General features: G+C 41.7%; 1 protein-coding gene across 2 annotated transcripts in view; it reads right to left on the minus strand.

Annotated features, from left to right (window-relative positions):
* The window catches only part of wdr35 (WD repeat domain 35), a 30634-nt gene that overhangs the window by 10306 nt on the left and 3748 nt on the right, over positions 1-16580 (minus strand). The window contains exons 5-18 of one of the 2 annotated variants that reach the window (XM_080750326.1): positions 16406-16534; positions 15636-15769; positions 14789-14954; positions 13741-13886; positions 11466-11591; positions 9258-9443; positions 7150-7210; positions 5101-5245; positions 4375-4444; positions 4158-4211; positions 3916-4025; positions 3026-3245; positions 2545-2625; positions 1632-1768 (exon numbers count right to left, since the gene is read on the minus strand). In XM_080750326.1, coding sequence (XP_080606452.1) covers positions 1632-1768; positions 2545-2625; positions 3026-3245; positions 3916-4025; positions 4158-4211; positions 4375-4444; positions 5101-5245; positions 7150-7210; positions 9258-9443; positions 11466-11591; positions 13741-13886; positions 14789-14954; positions 15636-15769; positions 16406-16534 — 1765 coding nt within the window. Of the gene's footprint in view, positions 1-1631; positions 1769-2544; positions 2626-3025; positions 3246-3915; positions 4026-4157; positions 4212-4374; positions 4445-5100; positions 5246-7149; positions 7211-9248; positions 9444-11465; positions 11592-13740; positions 13887-14788; positions 14955-15635; positions 15770-16405; positions 16535-16580 lie in introns of both variants that reach the window. The other variant, XM_080750325.1, reaches the window with a different exon arrangement.

The raw sequence follows: 16580 nt of genomic DNA on the forward strand, positions 1-16580 counted from the left end.
TAGGAAAAGATATGGGATTTGTACTCGAGTTGTGAACCATAAAAATTGGTCCGACCCACTGTTTGGGAACCAGTGCTGTAAGCAAACCATTATTGGAAAATACACCCCAACAACATGACACAAATCTGGGAATAGGAGTTCCTGTTTCACCACAAATGTGGCTCCGATAATACTGACTCACTGTACCTTATCCTGCTTATTACACGGCTACCGAACAATAATTTGACAAAATATTGAAATGAACAAGATGTGGTCTAATAACAGACTTTCAAGTGGCCAGTCTATAACGTCAGTCATCTATGACACAAGTACTATGACATGACTCATCTGTCAGTCATCTCCATATATGGACAAGGTTTGATCTCGATCCGACCACTATGGACTTCTAAAATGAGTGTGTCTCATATGACCCCGAGGTTTTCAGTGCCAAGTGGCTATTACGACTGACCAAGGTTCTTTTCGAGAACCGAAAAACCACAAATAATCTGACCACAGGACAGTGTGCTCTGGTGATTGTTCCAATATTTTTGTACTTTTACTCAAGTACATTTTGAATTCTGAAGTTTTACTTCACCTCTGGGACAACCAGATCTTATTTTATTGTTGTTTGGGACACGATCAACACAATCCTGAGTTATTTTTTGCGTTCAATCTGTGTTTTGAGATATTTTAGTATTTCAGCATGACTAGTGATGCATTTTGCATCATATGATGCATTTTGCATCATCATGCTGCATCATATGATGCAAAATGCATCACATGATGCAAAATGCATCACTAGTCATGCTGAAATACTAAAATATCTCAAAACACAGATTGAACACAAAATATAACTCAGGATTGTGTTGATCGTGTCCCAAACAACAATAAAATAAGATCTCGTTGTACCAGAGGTGAAGTGGCCCTTTAAGTAAAACATTTGAGCACTTTTTCCACCACTGCTCACCCTCATGGAAACTGACTAATGCTCTTGCAATCCAGCCAAAGCCACAGTGCTCCTTGGCGAGAAGCTATTTGTAAGCAATACATCTGTGTCAAACTCTGTGGGATGACAGGCATGGCTTTCTCACAGACTGGTACTGACTCTGTGGGCAGAAAGGGACATTTTTACCACATTCTGAGGGATGCTGCGAGAACCAACACGGCAGCCAAGGGGCACCTTCACGCTACATCAATCAGATTACTGTAACAAAAGATTCACCATAAAACTTCCAAAGCCGTGAATACGTTTCTAAAACTATTTGCCTCAACCATTACCATGCAAAAAGCCTTTCAAATTAAAATTAAAAAGTGTTGATGTTCTCCAGATCTATTATTTCAACAATCACTCACAATTCACTCCACCCTCACTTTTTCTTTTTTTTTCAATCGCAAAGCTATTCGAAACCCAAAAGTGGCAAACCCTTGGCAAGTAAATTCCCTTCAAAAGTAAAAGTGACTTTGAGTACAGAGGAAAGCGTTATAAAAATGTATGTATTATTATTATTATTATTATAAAATCCTTTCACAATATATATTGAAAATGTTAGATCATGAACCATAAACATTTTAGTGCCGTTTGCATTTCTGTCTAATAAAGTATTCAATCAAATCAAAACCATATAATCAAAGATGACACGGCATGCATTTACCAGAGTCTTGGGTGAGGATTGTCTTCAATGAACTGTGAAGCGTCTTCGATACCGACTTTCTCGATCAGCGCTCTGCTGTCCCTCAGCGAGCGGATCTCAAAGTTGATGAGGAGGTCCTTGTTGGGCCTCTCTGGATCCTGTAAGACAAAGCTCCATGACGAGCACTTCATTTCACCCATAACTAATAATAATAATAATACAGCATGTCCAGGAACTTGCAGTTTATTATGGCAATTTAATTTTACATTTTACAATCAGTTCTAAATAATCGAAATGTAAAAGTACAACTAACAACGTTGGTTTTAGTCATATTTTAGTCATCTGAAAAGTTTTAGTTTGAGTCTAGTTTTAATCGACTAAATATTATAAGATTTTAGTAGACTAAATCTACAGTTGAATTTGTCAACACATTTTTATTTTGGCTTATATGTATAATTCATTATATTATATTGCTGCCTTTTTTCTATTGTGTATGTTATAATTGTGAAATTATACCTTGGTATGCCCAAAACACCAATAAAAAGAGTATTAAAAAAATAAATAAAAAAGGATTTTGGCAGGCCTTGATGGCGTCATAATGGCATATTTTACACTTGGTTGCATGCTGAAAATAGGCAATCTACAAGCTCACAAATGGGCTTGTAGATTTGCTATTTTCAGAGTGAAACACCGGAGCGCAACCAAACATAAGATGCATTGTTTTTTAGTTCTACAGGATCTCTTCTCCACTTGTCCCTCCCTAACACTTTAGTCTAGTTTTTTATTCGTTGACAAAATTAATACTACGCACTTGGGGGTAAACAAGGCTTTTATCTACAAACAGTTCTTCTCATGAATTTATCTCTAACAGCAGTGGAAACAAATGGTGTGGGAAAAACAGTAGAACAAAAAAGAAAAAGAAAAACAGTGTTACCTTCATGATTTCATCAAGGAGCACAGATTTGATTTCCAGGTCCTCAAAATTGCAAATGTAGCCAGATGTTTGGATCGGTTCCTGAATTAAAGGGACATCAAAATAATGTATCATTACGATATGTAGAATACAATAAGATGACCCGCACATCGTCTACACTTGCACAATAAAGAGTACTTCATTTAGGCTAAGTTTCAGTCAACAGACTTTCTTTGACAATTATTTGCCTAACATAAGGAAAGCTATTATGTGTTTTTTTGCACTCTAAACAGATCATTCAAACCGTGAAGGAGCTAAAGCCCGATTTAAAATAGCCGATCTACAAGCACACAACGCTGCACAGAGCGACGCATTGTGAGCTTGTAGATTGTCTATTTTTACGGTGTGAGACACAGGCGTATACTAAGCGTAGACCCGGCTTTAGTAAACGGTGGCTGTACAAGATTTACAGCTGTGTGGTTTGAGTCGGCTGAGCTCTCACCTCTGGGTCCAGATTCCTGAAGACGTACATCCTGGTCTTCTCCATCATAGCGAACAGGTGGGGGTTGTCGTTGGCCCACCTCATGTCCCAGACATCCTTCCGCTCAAACTTGGACGGGTCCCCGGCAGACGCCTGGTTCCCAGGGGAGTCCCCTGAGGAGGAGCGTGCCTCAAGGTCCAACAAGGTCAGCACGCCCGAGATGTCGATTATCGCCAGGCGGCTGAAAGAACAATGTTAAGAGTTTATGAGAGCACTGTACACAATGTAGGCTATGGTTAAACTGTGATGTCCTCATCCTGGATCATAAAAACTCAATTCAAAGACTCTGCACACTCCTGACAACATGGACAACAAAAGGAACCATCCACACTCACTGACACATTTTAAAAGTCTTAAATGTGCCACTGCAGCGATCACATGAAATGAACGTGCCTAATGGCCTTCCTCTGTATTTTGCACTTACAAAACACTGAAGAATGAAGGCCATCAGGTGGATTTTTTTTTTTACTTTATAATTTGTATCCCACAATTTTTGGAACCCATTTGTTCTCACCCCGTGTCAATTATCTAGTGTAATCCTGGGCGCTACACTCCCTCTGCCAACCTGGGGAGAGCAACGGACTGACCTTGAGGAGTCCAAGCTGCTTCTTTTCACTGACAGGGGGGAGTTTCCCCGGCTTGATGTAGCTAGTGGAAGGAACACATTAATCCAACCAGTTCCTTTCCCCTCCATCAGGCACCCCGGCTGACCAGGGGGAGGCAGTAATGCTTTTGTTTCTTGCATGGCATTAAAGACTTTTAAAATGTGTTTGTGGGTGCGGATAGTTCCTTTGTTGTCCATATTACCCTAGATCACAACATCATTCATAACATGCTCAAACAGCACATACCTGGAGTTGCAGTTCAAGGAGAGATGGTAGGCCCTGTTGTTCAAAGTGTATTTCTGGATGAGCGCTACATTAGGGAGAGTGTATCTGTGGAGGGTACCCGACTCACGACCCTTCGATTACACACACACACACACACACACACACACACACACACACACACACACACACACACACACAGTGTCAATTGTCGATTTAAATTCAGGAACATAACTTCCATGAGAAGAAGATAATGCTTTACCTACCACGATCAGAGTTTTATCTGTTGCTGTGACACAACAGATGGGGTCTCGTGTTGCCTGAAACAGAAGTATTATGCATTTTCAATGTATGTAACTATTGAACGGGAAAGACATATCAGCCGATTATATTTTCTGTAAATGAGATCAGCATCTAATCAAAATGCATCAGCGTTATCTGGAAAATAAAAAAATATTGTGCGTTTCTCAACGCAACACTCACTGTGAAAGCTTTAGCAAAATCCAGAGCGCCCTCATTGGCTCCTGATGGACTGCTGTCGATATGATATATCCTAGATAGGAGAGAAGTGGAGAGATGGGTAGATGTATGATAGATCAGATGCCAAACCTTTGAGGTCGAGACTCAATAGAGAGATCAGACGTTTGCCCGGGACTCAAACTCGTGAAAATAGCAGATCTACAAGCGCAAACGCATACATACTGTATATATTTAGGTAGGAAAAGAAAATGGGATTTTTACTTGAGTCGTGACCCATAAAAATTGGTCTGTGACCCAGAACTGGATCCCGACCCACTGTTTGGAAACAGTGCGATAGAGAGCATGGGGAGAGAGAGCGAGGAGTCTGACCTTCTACTGAGGTTGCTCTGGCAGGACAGTTAGGTCTGACCCAGCCCCTGTCTGGGACAGGAGCGGTACATTTTCATGGTCCTGTCAGTGCAAACACACTGCCCTGTGGTGACACACCAAGACACCGCAAGCAAGTGGAAACACTTCACTTCACCCGTCCTCCCAACGCAACCTCAACTCCTGGGTTAATCTTGACTTCCTGTAACTTTTCTGTGACCTTCTGCGGAAGCACAGGTCCTCCATTTCTCCTTCCTCCAATAAACCGCCTTACTGAGCTACGATATCTGTGACACACAGGCACGTTCAAACCGATGTGTTCACTATGAGAAACCATGCTTTACGCGTCCAGCATCATCTCACCTCTCTCTGCCCTCCTTCCTTGTTCTGGCCACTTGGTTGATCTCCAGAGCGGTTAATTTCTTGGCCACGCGGTACTGCCAGGCGTAGAAAGCCTCCTTGGACGCGGCAATCACGTGCGTCTTGGTCATTGTGACGAACAGTGGATCTGGCAGGCAAAGGTGACACAGGAGAAAGTTGTGATTATGACGACGACTAGCAATGTGAAGCCGTTTTTTTGCTTCTGTGCAGTTGTCTCCGCCAGGTCGAAGGCAAAGGGAGAGATTATGTTTTCGCCTCTGTGAGTTGCTATTGTTTGTCCGCCACTAATCTCGCAAACCGCTGGACTGATCAGTGACAAACTTCTTGTGCACACTGCCAATAGTAATCCAAAGGAAGTCAAAGGTGGTCAGATGGGGCTGAAACTGTGCCCAAATTGATTGAATATTTTATTGAAACCTTCATTTCAGGAAATCCATTGAGACCGAGGTCTCTTTGCAACGGTGCCCTGGATCTTAAAACTATCAAAAGAAAAAGTCATTCAGCTTCCATATAGTTCCATATACGTACAGATCTAATTGTTGTCCCATTTTTCAGTCAGCATCACGTTCACAAACAGCACTGGACTGACATGAAGCCTGTCGAACCGGAACAGGTTGAGCTTTAACCTTTAACCACATGAACCCTATCATCCTTATTCTGGCCATGTCATAATATGCGAACATTCAGCAAAAACAGGCAAACGATGGAGCCAAGTATACTGCCCTACAAAATCAGAGTGCAGTAACTAAGTTTTCGGACACACCGACTTCTTTGTGTTGCCCAAAGTTCAAATTAGCCTTCATGATATTGGGGGATGAAGAATTAGCTCAAGAACAGATATACAATCAGTGTAATATCACTTTGCCTTTATCTCATTTGGCATCACATATAGGGTTGAAGTGGTTAAGCATATTTACGTACAGAGAATAACTAGCGCTTTCTTTAACCAAACCTGACACAGAAGACCAAGTCAGGTCAAAAGAGGAGACGCCTCCACTGTACATCCTGTTTATTTAACCGTCTCCGATGTCTGGAAAACCTTCAGGCGGTCACATCTGCCACTTTTGAACTTCCTTGGCCTGCGGTCCTGTACAAACATTTCACCAGCAGCCTTGTTGTGTCATGCAGAAAGGAATGCTGAATGTCCGTGAGACATAAAGACGCGAAAGGGACTCCTTTCATTTTTCATATAGGCTATATTGTGGGCAGATGAAAGGCTAACTTGTAGGAGGGCAAACCCCCCAGACGACAATGAGCTTTTCAAATCGGTCTATTGAGAGGCACCGATCTGTCGGACCAGCTTAGCTTTGACAAACGTAGGGAAGCAATTGGTTTCACCTCTGCAAGTCTAGTATCAAGTCTGCTTCTGTGCACTGGCTAACTGTTTGGCATGTAACTTGCTTTGGGTGTCACTATTTTCAATACGAATTGAAATGTAATCGAAATTGTCGTTCGATTCAGTGAGGATCACAATTCTCGAATTTTGTTCTGCTAATCATGCATGCACACATCCGAGGGAAGCCACAAGGCTGTTAAAAGTTTATTATCGTTATGGTATTATCTGTCCTGGACGGGAGTCTCCAGATGTAAAAACAGATGTCGATGATTCAAATAAAAGTTACTTATCATTTATCAAGACTCAATACCCTAAATTAATAATCATATAGCAGTATAATGCAGATTTGATTACATTTTTTATTTAAAATAAAATCAAAAGTCAATTTGAATTGTGGATTAAGCAAATCATGACATCCCTATTGTTTACAGTTGCATAATTTCAAAATTAAGTATTCTTGATAGACCATAATTATCATTATGTTTTTATGTCCAGAGACCATAATGATGTTGATGGCTTATTCCTTTCAGGCTTTTATTTTTCAAGTCCAGGCCACACCAATGCAACCCCTTGCAAATGCAACTACTTGCAACCAAGCAATTTCCAATGGCAGTTGCGACTACACTAGTTGCATTGGTGCGGTCTGGCTGTGAAAACGGCCATCTAAATAAATAAAGCATTTTTTACAAACTCACCAATGTCAATGTACTTTGAATCCAGCGGAGTCCCAATGGAGTTACACAGAACCAACACATACTGCAAAACAGACATCGAGGCCATGTTACGCTACGTGACAAAGGATCCTGAACAAAAGTGTCTTCATTTGAACTTTATTTGAATTAAGTCCATTTATTTCTTTAATTGATAGGGACAGAGCTCATTAATGAACATCATCCAAATAAGAAAAGAATAATCATGAAACATGCCAGAGTAAGCAGGAATACTAATTAACATCAGTAGTCACTATAAGACAGGTAACAAAACAAAACAAAACAAAAACAGCAACATTACAATTAACAATAATCAATAAAATATACAAATACAAAATGGAGAGAAAACTAAAACAGAACTTTACCATTGAATGATTCCCAGACTCTCCCTCAGCATCCTCCTTTGTGGAAAGCAGTTACAAAAAAAAAAGGAAAACAAGGGGCAAGACACACAGAGAGACATTTGGAATGGATGGCCTTGTGAATGTGATCACTGTAGGGCTGTCACGATTATGACATTTTACATGACGATTAATTGTCACTCAAATAATTGCGATTAACGATTTAATTGTGTATTTGTCGTTGATAATTACATTTCTGTTTGGCCTTTAGGCTTTGAAGTAGCACATGGCAGATATGACACATAACCTAAATATACAAAGAAATTACTGACATATTTGACAACTTTCTACTTAACAAATAACATTGATAGTGGAAATAGCCGATCTACAAGCTCACAACGCGTCGCATCGCGACACGTTGTGAGCTTGTAGATCTGCTATTTCCACTATTTCTGAAAATGTTTGTAAATGTATGAAGATTTTTCAACATTCACGATTATGACGATTATGACAAAATATTTGCGATTATGTCAAATAATTGTGATTAGACGATTATGTAATAATTGTGACAGCCCTAGATCACTGTTAACATTTCATTAGAGCAGTGGTTCCCAACCTTTCCTGCATCAGGGCCCACTTGAAAGCGCTCACAGTCCACCCACCTGACAACTTAACACGGCAACCGTTAAGTCAGGGGTCTACAACGTTTTCAGGCCAAGGACCCCTTAGTTGAGAGAGAGATGAAGCAGGGACCCCCACAACCTTTTCATAGATTCCATATACCGGCAGTTTCATTGTTTGACAGCACAATCATCAGTTTATTTTGGATTCATGTCAATTTTAGTTTTCAGATATTTAACCACTTGAACCGTCAATACTTGCAAATACCACAAACTGCTGCTCTTTCCCCCCTCTACACCAAACCTCTTTACCGAAAATAGCCGATCTACAGCTCACAACGCCTCGCAGCTTGTGAGCTTGTAGATCTGCTATTTTTGGCAAGTAAAAAAGGAGAAAAAAGGTTTCTATCACACAAAGATTTGGAGGACCCCCTGTAAAACTATGAGGACCCCCTAGGGGTCCCGGACCCCCTTTTGAAGACCCTTGCGTTAAGTTGTCAGATGGGTGGGCCGCATGCATTTTATGAGCATAATAATCAATCAACCGTTTATGTTTTCCGGCTTGGATCAATGGAACTATCGTTACCACAGTGAAAAGTCAGAAAGAAATACCATGACATTTTCTTTTTGTTTTATATTACCTTATCAATAAAGTGCTTTTCCTATTATTTATTTGGGGGGCCTACTTGCAGTATCCTCAAAGGCAAACCAACCAAAAAATAATTATGTTTTAACTGGGGACCCGGCACCCTGATGAGCACTAAGAGTTGAGGAATTTTGTATAACAGGATTCTATTGTGAAAATAGCAGATGTACATGCTCACAACGCCTCGCATTGCGAGGCGTTGTGAGCATGTAGATCGGCTATTTTCACAATTTCTGCCTCTGACAATTTAGCCCATGTTTAATTTGTCATATAAGAGGTATTAACAAAATCAATAACCAAAGACAATGCATAGCTATTTTTTCCAGGACCTTCCAGGACCCTTGATACATTCCAAAACCTTTCCAGTACTGGAAAAACATTTTTCTAATTTCAAAATATTTCCAGGAATTTCATGACCGTGGGAACCCTGTGCACTTTACATTTGGACAAATCTCAGAGTGCTATCAATGCGTATACTGTATGTACCTGGGGGTGGTTTTCATCCGCCTTGGTGGCCAGGATGCAGAAGTCCGCCGACGTGGTGATGGACATCAGACTCTTGACGTATTTGATGAACTTGTCGTTGTTCCTGGTGTCCCAGAACACCACGCAGTACTCCTGTCGCTCGGGCTTGGTGTAGGCGTACACCACCGTGTTGCAGCAGTAGCCCCACTGCTCGGACGGGAAACAAGACACCAGAGAGCGTTTTGGTTGTCCGATTCGTTTTTGAAAACACGTTGGCTCTGACATTTTGCTTTATTTAACCTCTCAGTCAGGACTTGGCAGACACGTACTGTACTCTTTCCTTTGGGTCCCCAAATTATTTGGGGGGGTCCCCAGATTATTGTGACCGTCAGGTCGCACTTACTATCAAAACCTCCACAAACTGTGAGTCAGTCAGTCAGTCCGTCAGTCTGTCTGTGACACCTCACACGTCACACTATTGCCCTGCTCATATCTCCGCAACCGTTGCCCCGATCCATGCCAAATTTTGCACACATACTCCTTGCCTGCCAAATCACAACCTCCACCATCAATTCACACATGAGCCTCTTCTAGCGCCACCCTGAGGCAGATTCTTGCAAAACACATTTTTGGACACTACTCCTACAAATTTTGCCCTAAAATCATGCAAATCGCTACACAGTATGTCTACACTAATGTCATCAACATGGATCTGTCCCATATAGCGCCACCTTCAGGCCGATTTTTTAAAACACATTTTTGGACACTGCTCCTACAGATTTAGCCCTAAAATCACGCAAATCGGTACACAGTATGTCTACACTCATCTCATCAATATGGATGTACCATATAGCGCCACCATTAGGCCGATTTTTGAACCACATTTTTGGACACTGCTCCTACACATTTTGCCCTAAAATCACGCTGCGACCTGACGGTCGCTTATCTCCCGATTAGGGAGTCTTACTGGTTAACTTAATGTGCAACATTGTTTTCTCACTCAACAGTAAACAGACCAACATAAAGTTTAAGTGTATAGAGGGCATCTGCACATTTCTAAAGTGACAATTTAAGGGCTTTTCAATACCTCTAAAATGACAAATTAAACATTGGCCAAATTGTCAAATATTAGAGGCAGAAATTGTGAAAATAGCTGATCTACATGCTCACAACGCCTCGCAGCACGAGGCGTTGTGAGCATGTAGATCTGCTATTTTCACAATAGAACCGTGTTATACAAAATGTAATTCCTCAACTCTTAGTAATGTATGTGTCTGTCTGTCTAGCTTGGCAGCGTTGCTACGCCACAGCTGTATTGACCAATTTCACTGTACAGTCTTACATGTTTTTTTTACGACCTGAGGCCGATTCTACAAATCATCTCTTGTCGGGTGGAAATCTCATATATCCAAAACTGTTATCAGAAACTTTTTTTGAGCGGTGGTCACAACGCTCCTATACGTGGCCGTGTGTGTGGGTCTGTCTGTCTGTCTGTCTGTGTGTCTGTCTGTCTGTCTGTAGCCTGCAGTAACCTTTTCTGACCACACATGTTAAGGGAGGGGCGCTGTTGCACACACACACACACACACACACACACACACACACACACACACACACACACACACACACACACACACACACACACACACACACACACACACACACACACACACACACACACACACACACACACACACACACACAACCGCTCAGTTCACACGAGTGTGATTTTTTAATTTTTTAAAACAACAAAAGTTGCAGATCTACAAGCTCAAGCTCAAAGGTTCCAAGCTTGCAGATCTGATCATTTTGGTGCTACAGTGTGACATGTAGAGAAAGAAAAAACACACAAATTTAGACAATGGCGATAAGAAGTTTCTGCCCGACAGCATATTAAAAATATACAGTTCAATAAATTCATGTTGTGGCTTCAACCACTGTGGTGTTGTTGGTGGAGAGTGAGCATGCCTAATAATTTGACATTCCTCAACAGATTTTGGAGCTGGAATTCATGTGGCCAGCCTCTCCGGGCACTAACGATTAGGCTACTGGCCAAAAACCTGGATTAGACTTGATACTTTGTAACTAACTGGTGCTTGTGGGTCCCATTCACCTCTTATCCTTGTGTTTTTGTTTTCGTTCTTGCATTATATAATATGGAACAGTCAAAAGGAATTACAACGAGGGAGAAAGCCGGGCAAAACTATCCAGGGGGCAGTTGGCATGTACCTTGTAATCTGGCCTTATGTTGGCAAAGTAAATGTAGGAGTCCACAGCCAGGCCAATGCGCAGCCCTCCACCCTCCCAGGCGACTGCCGTCATCTGCTTTCCAGGTACTTTCAGAGTTCTTAGATGCTGTCCCAAAGAGAAGAGTCATTAAGTCAATGTACAAATCATATTGTCACTGTCGGGTGTCTAAAAGGGTTTCTTTTCAGAAAATGGAAGAAATAAACTGTGTTCCATTAGATCCAATATACAGTAGTTCATTATTATTTAGTCACAAGCTCTTGTTAATACTTTTCATTGGTTCAATATAATTATGTTATATATAAAAAAAGAAAACACACGCACACGCACACGCACACACACACACACACACACACACACACACACACACACACACTACTTGAACTACTTTAACCACAAAAATTGAGTGTGGAAATAAGAAAAAGGTCCGCCCTTCTGAACTGGAGGATTAATTGTGGGTTCATGTGATCAGTGACATCATGAATATGTACTCTTTGGCTTGCAGAGTACACCTTCATGATGATCACATGACCCCACAATCAATGGAGGCCTCTGTTATTGAAAGACTGAATAGATTAGTGGAGAAACATAATGAATGCATATGCTTCCATACAGGTAGTACTGCATTATTTAATTGAGCAATCTGATTAAAGTGTGTGGCGTCATGTATAAAACTCTGAGCAGGCTATGATTATGGATCAAGAGGGCAAGAGAAAAGTATTGTCTCTGTCACGTGGAAACCTCCATGTCTAAAGCTGTTACTTTTCAGGACTCAAATTCAAAAGCAGCAAAAGTAGCAGATCGATTCCCGCTGGAGACGCTGTGGGTGCTGTGGGGGCGTGTTCTCTCCTCGCTGGGGTTGGCAAAAGGGCCTTTCTGTGTGGAGTTTGCATGTTCTCCCTGAATCTCCTAGGGTAGGTATCCTCACAAAAAAACATGCAGTAATCCTGGTATCTATATTGCCTCCCCCTGGCCAGGACTACTCATGCATAGAAGAAAGCATGAGGTCAGTCCGTTGTCTCCCCAGGTTGTAGCGCCCAGGATTACATTAGATAATTGTCACCGGGTGAAAAATGGGTGGCAAAATCGTGGGATAAAAATTTAAGGGAAACTACTTTTGATACTTTTGAGTGACGCTGTAGTATGTATCAAGGAGAGCCTTCATTTACGAAAAACACAAAAAGTTAAAATATGGAGATAAGAGGTTTCTGCACGACAGCGATATCTAATTGACTATGACATGGGGTTCATTATTGGGCCACAAAGTGCCAGGAGCTTCAGTCACAAAGCCTGCTCATCTGGCTAGTGTTTCAGTAGGAATAGTGACTAAAGTTACATCTGCATTTCAGTCTATGGGAAAGATGTCAGTAAATAGAAATTGTGGTCAAAAGCTCAAATTCAATGACCGTGATGAATGTACAGTACATTAGTGTGATATTTAAAGGAAATACAGAAGAATGTCCTCAGGTGACTCGGAATGTCAACGCAGGACATGGTCAGACTTTGTCAGCAAGAACAGTCTGTCGCACAACTACGTAGAGAGGGATGTTCAAATGGAACCCAACCACCTTAAAAACCATTGTATATATCCATGCTCTGCCTGCAAGTAACCGTGATGCATGAAAACTCAACTGTTTTCACCTGTACATATTTTGTTCTGATTGTATTGTATTGTATTGTATTGTATACACTTCTGCTTTGGCAATGTAAACGTATGTTTTCTCATGCCAATAAAGCCCTTTGAATTGAATTGAATTGAATTGAACTGATGTTATGGTATGGTTGCAGTGCATAATAAACCCCTCGTTACAAACAGGAACGCGTAAATATTTGAGAGTTCAGTGGTACAAAAACCATAGGCACTGGTCTACAGAGAAGTGGGGAAAAGTGAAATGGTCAGATGACATGAGTCATCTTTCACCTAATTTACTACTGTTGGACGAGTGCACGCGTGGCATTATGAGTGTACACTGAGGGGTACCGTACCGGTGGCTCTGTTATGCTATGGGAGGCGTTTTCCTTTCATAGCTTGTGTCCACTTGGTCCCTTCAGAGTAGACTGAGGGAAGGGCCATTGCCAATCAATACAAAGATATTCTGAGTGATCATCTTCATCCTATGATGAAATATTTCTATCCTGAAGGGAGCAGTCTCTTCCCGGATGACAGTGGCCCCATCCACAGGGCAAGAGGTCTTATCTCGTCCTGTTCACATCTCCTTCAGCATCGTATACAGACAAACAGAATGGACTTGCTCACCTCTCCGAATGGCGTGTAGAACTGCACCACGTTGAATTCTTTCTCCAAACCCGCAGCTTTCAGGGAGCCTGCCACGGCTAGGACACTGCCACAGTGGTTCCACTGGATACTGACCACACTCATCACAGTGTCTATGTACACTGGGTCTGCACGGGCAAGAGACAAAGTCAAATCCTCTGTGTTCATTTAACTCAGGGTCCATTTGATTCCATTTATACACCAGTAAGACTCCCTAATAGGGAAATAAGCGACCGTCACGTGACGTCACATACACAAACTTTAGAAGGCAGTCGTAGTAGTCAATAAGGAGGGAATATGGTAAATGGGACAGATCCGTGTTGATGACATGACTTTAGAGATACTGTGTACCGCTTTGTGTGATTTAAAAAATGTGTGTTGCAAAGATCAGCCTGTTGGTGGCGCTAGAAGAGGGCCATGTCAGAAATCAGGGGCGAAGGTTGTGATTTGCCATCCAAGGAGAGAGCAAAAGTGTGACGTGACGTGACGTGACGGACAGACAGACTGACTGACAGACAGACACAGCTTTTCATAGTAACTTGCGACCTGGCAGTCGCAACAACACTCTTGCGATTATTCCCTTAGGCCATATTTTATATAATAACAATTATAATTATTATTTAAAATAGCAGATCTGCAATCTCAAAACATGTCAGATAGTGACAAAATGGCATGGCAAAATACGGATGCCAGGCAGAAAGTGGACAAACGAACACTGGTATTTTTACAGTGCAGTCACAGAACTTTTTTCCTATTTTTTAACGAGGCTGAAACCTCATAGCAAAGTGCAATACTTGCAGTATCGGGTAAGCGTTAACAAACTAATATAAAAATGATCGCCTTTATGTACAGAAGAGTTGTGTTTGTAACTTTGTACCATATGTCCTTTCTGAACTCTCACAACCCAGCTAATAAGCAGTCTGCCTTGCCAACAACACAATGCGACACGTTGTCAGCTTGTGGATCAGCTATTCCTGGCAGGTTACGCATCACACGACAGATCAGACTTGACAGGGGGATATGTGCTTACTTTCATCATTCTCGAGGCGCATGATCTGGCATCTCCCATTGTCAAAACAGACGGCCAGACATGGACAGTCAGGCTCAACGTAGCCTTCGGTTCCTGTGTACCAGTGGATCCCTGCTATGCTGACGGCTCCCGTCACGTTACTGAGGCAGCTGATGGTCATCTTCACCTGACAACATGACCACGTTCATTAACTCTCATCTGGTGCCCTCAGGCCAGGGGCACACAACGTTCTGAACTCGCTGAATTGGTGCCCTCTGACCCCACAGAATCTGACAGACCACGGATTTCCATGTAACACAGTATATTCTTTCAAAATATGAAGGGTAATATAACATGAATAGAGACTATTTCACATTTCCCAAACTGAATAATAACAGGACTTTAACCATTTCTTTATTCAGACACGTTTCGGCATATAGCCTTCATCAGAGCCAGTTAAAATGTCATTGTCGTCATTTTAACTGGCTCTGAGGAAGGCTATTTGCCGGCAAGCGTCAAATTAAAGAAAATGGTTAACAGAGTTCAGTCTTGCGACTTGTATTTAGTGCTGCTTCTTCCCACCTTGGGAAGAAGCATGTCATTTGAGTATGTTTTGGAAGGCAGAATCAACATTGTTGTGTTTGTTTATGTGCTAAAAGTGTAGTTTTTTTAGTGTGATCTCTCATTTCACAAGCAGAAACCAGCAGTGCAGCACAATATTAAATATGAAGAAATGGCACTCAAATGTTTTCCTGTTATTGGTTATTAGCATCACATACTGACCCTATGAAATGCGGTCAGTGATTTTTTTTCCCATCAGAGTCCCACTAGGCAGCCATTAGTATTTAGCTTCAGCTAACACACTTACAATGAAGTTTCCTTGATTGTCATAGATGTGGACTTCCCCGTTAGCCATGCCGAAGAGAAGTATCTTGCTGTCTGGTGACCACGCCACATGAGCAAGCTGTATTCCCTTTAGCTCCTTTCCCCAAATCCGGTTACCTGCAAAAACACAAAAGCTCTAATCTCATCGTATGCATTGTTCATGCAATAATGTGTTCTGGTACATCGACTCTGGAATATGCTGTTCAAAGATGGGGTGCCATGATTTTTCCCCCCTAAACCATGATGATCAGGTATTATGATTATATTAGGAGGAAGATTTTTTTCCCAAAAAGGTGTACAGAAAGTGTTTTTATGTTTTTATGTGGCCACACCCACCAGCTCATTAAGTATGCCTGGTTGGCAGGTGGGTGGTGAGGGTGACCCAGCTGAAGTTAGCCACACCCACAGTGTTGGGTGAATGGTAAAAGGGGAGGGGGTGAGTTTATGATGTCATTAAATCTGTGTTTTTTGACTGGGCCTTTTGACTGAGCTTTCAGGAAGAAACCAAAATACACAGGGAAGGCAAATTTGCACATTATAACCACACACGGTCATCTATTAGAGTAACGTTAACTTCATAGACACATACAAAACAGAAAAAGTACAAAACTATGGCACCACCTCTTTAAAGTCTATTGTGGCAGCATGACCTAAAGTAAATGATGCTGTGGTTATCCTATTCAAAGGCATTTAACAACTCTTTACAGATGGTGTAATTCTCTTAAAAAAGGAAAAAGAAATCCTTGGCTTTACCGTCCACAGATCCAACAATGACAGCCCCGTCCTCGTACACGATACAAATCTTCTGACCATCTGCATTCCAGCTCATGCTCCTCACCACCGATTTGTTCCTGTTGTTGATCATCTCCTCGTACCACGAGCCTATGGAAAGGGTCATTGTCAAATCAAATGACAGCCACATCTAAGC

The sequence above is a fragment of the Nannobrachium achirus genome (assembly GCF_963921795.1).
Source record: "Nannobrachium achirus genome assembly, chromosome: 20".
Lineage (NCBI taxonomy): Eukaryota > Metazoa > Chordata > Actinopteri > Myctophiformes > Myctophidae > Nannobrachium > Nannobrachium achirus.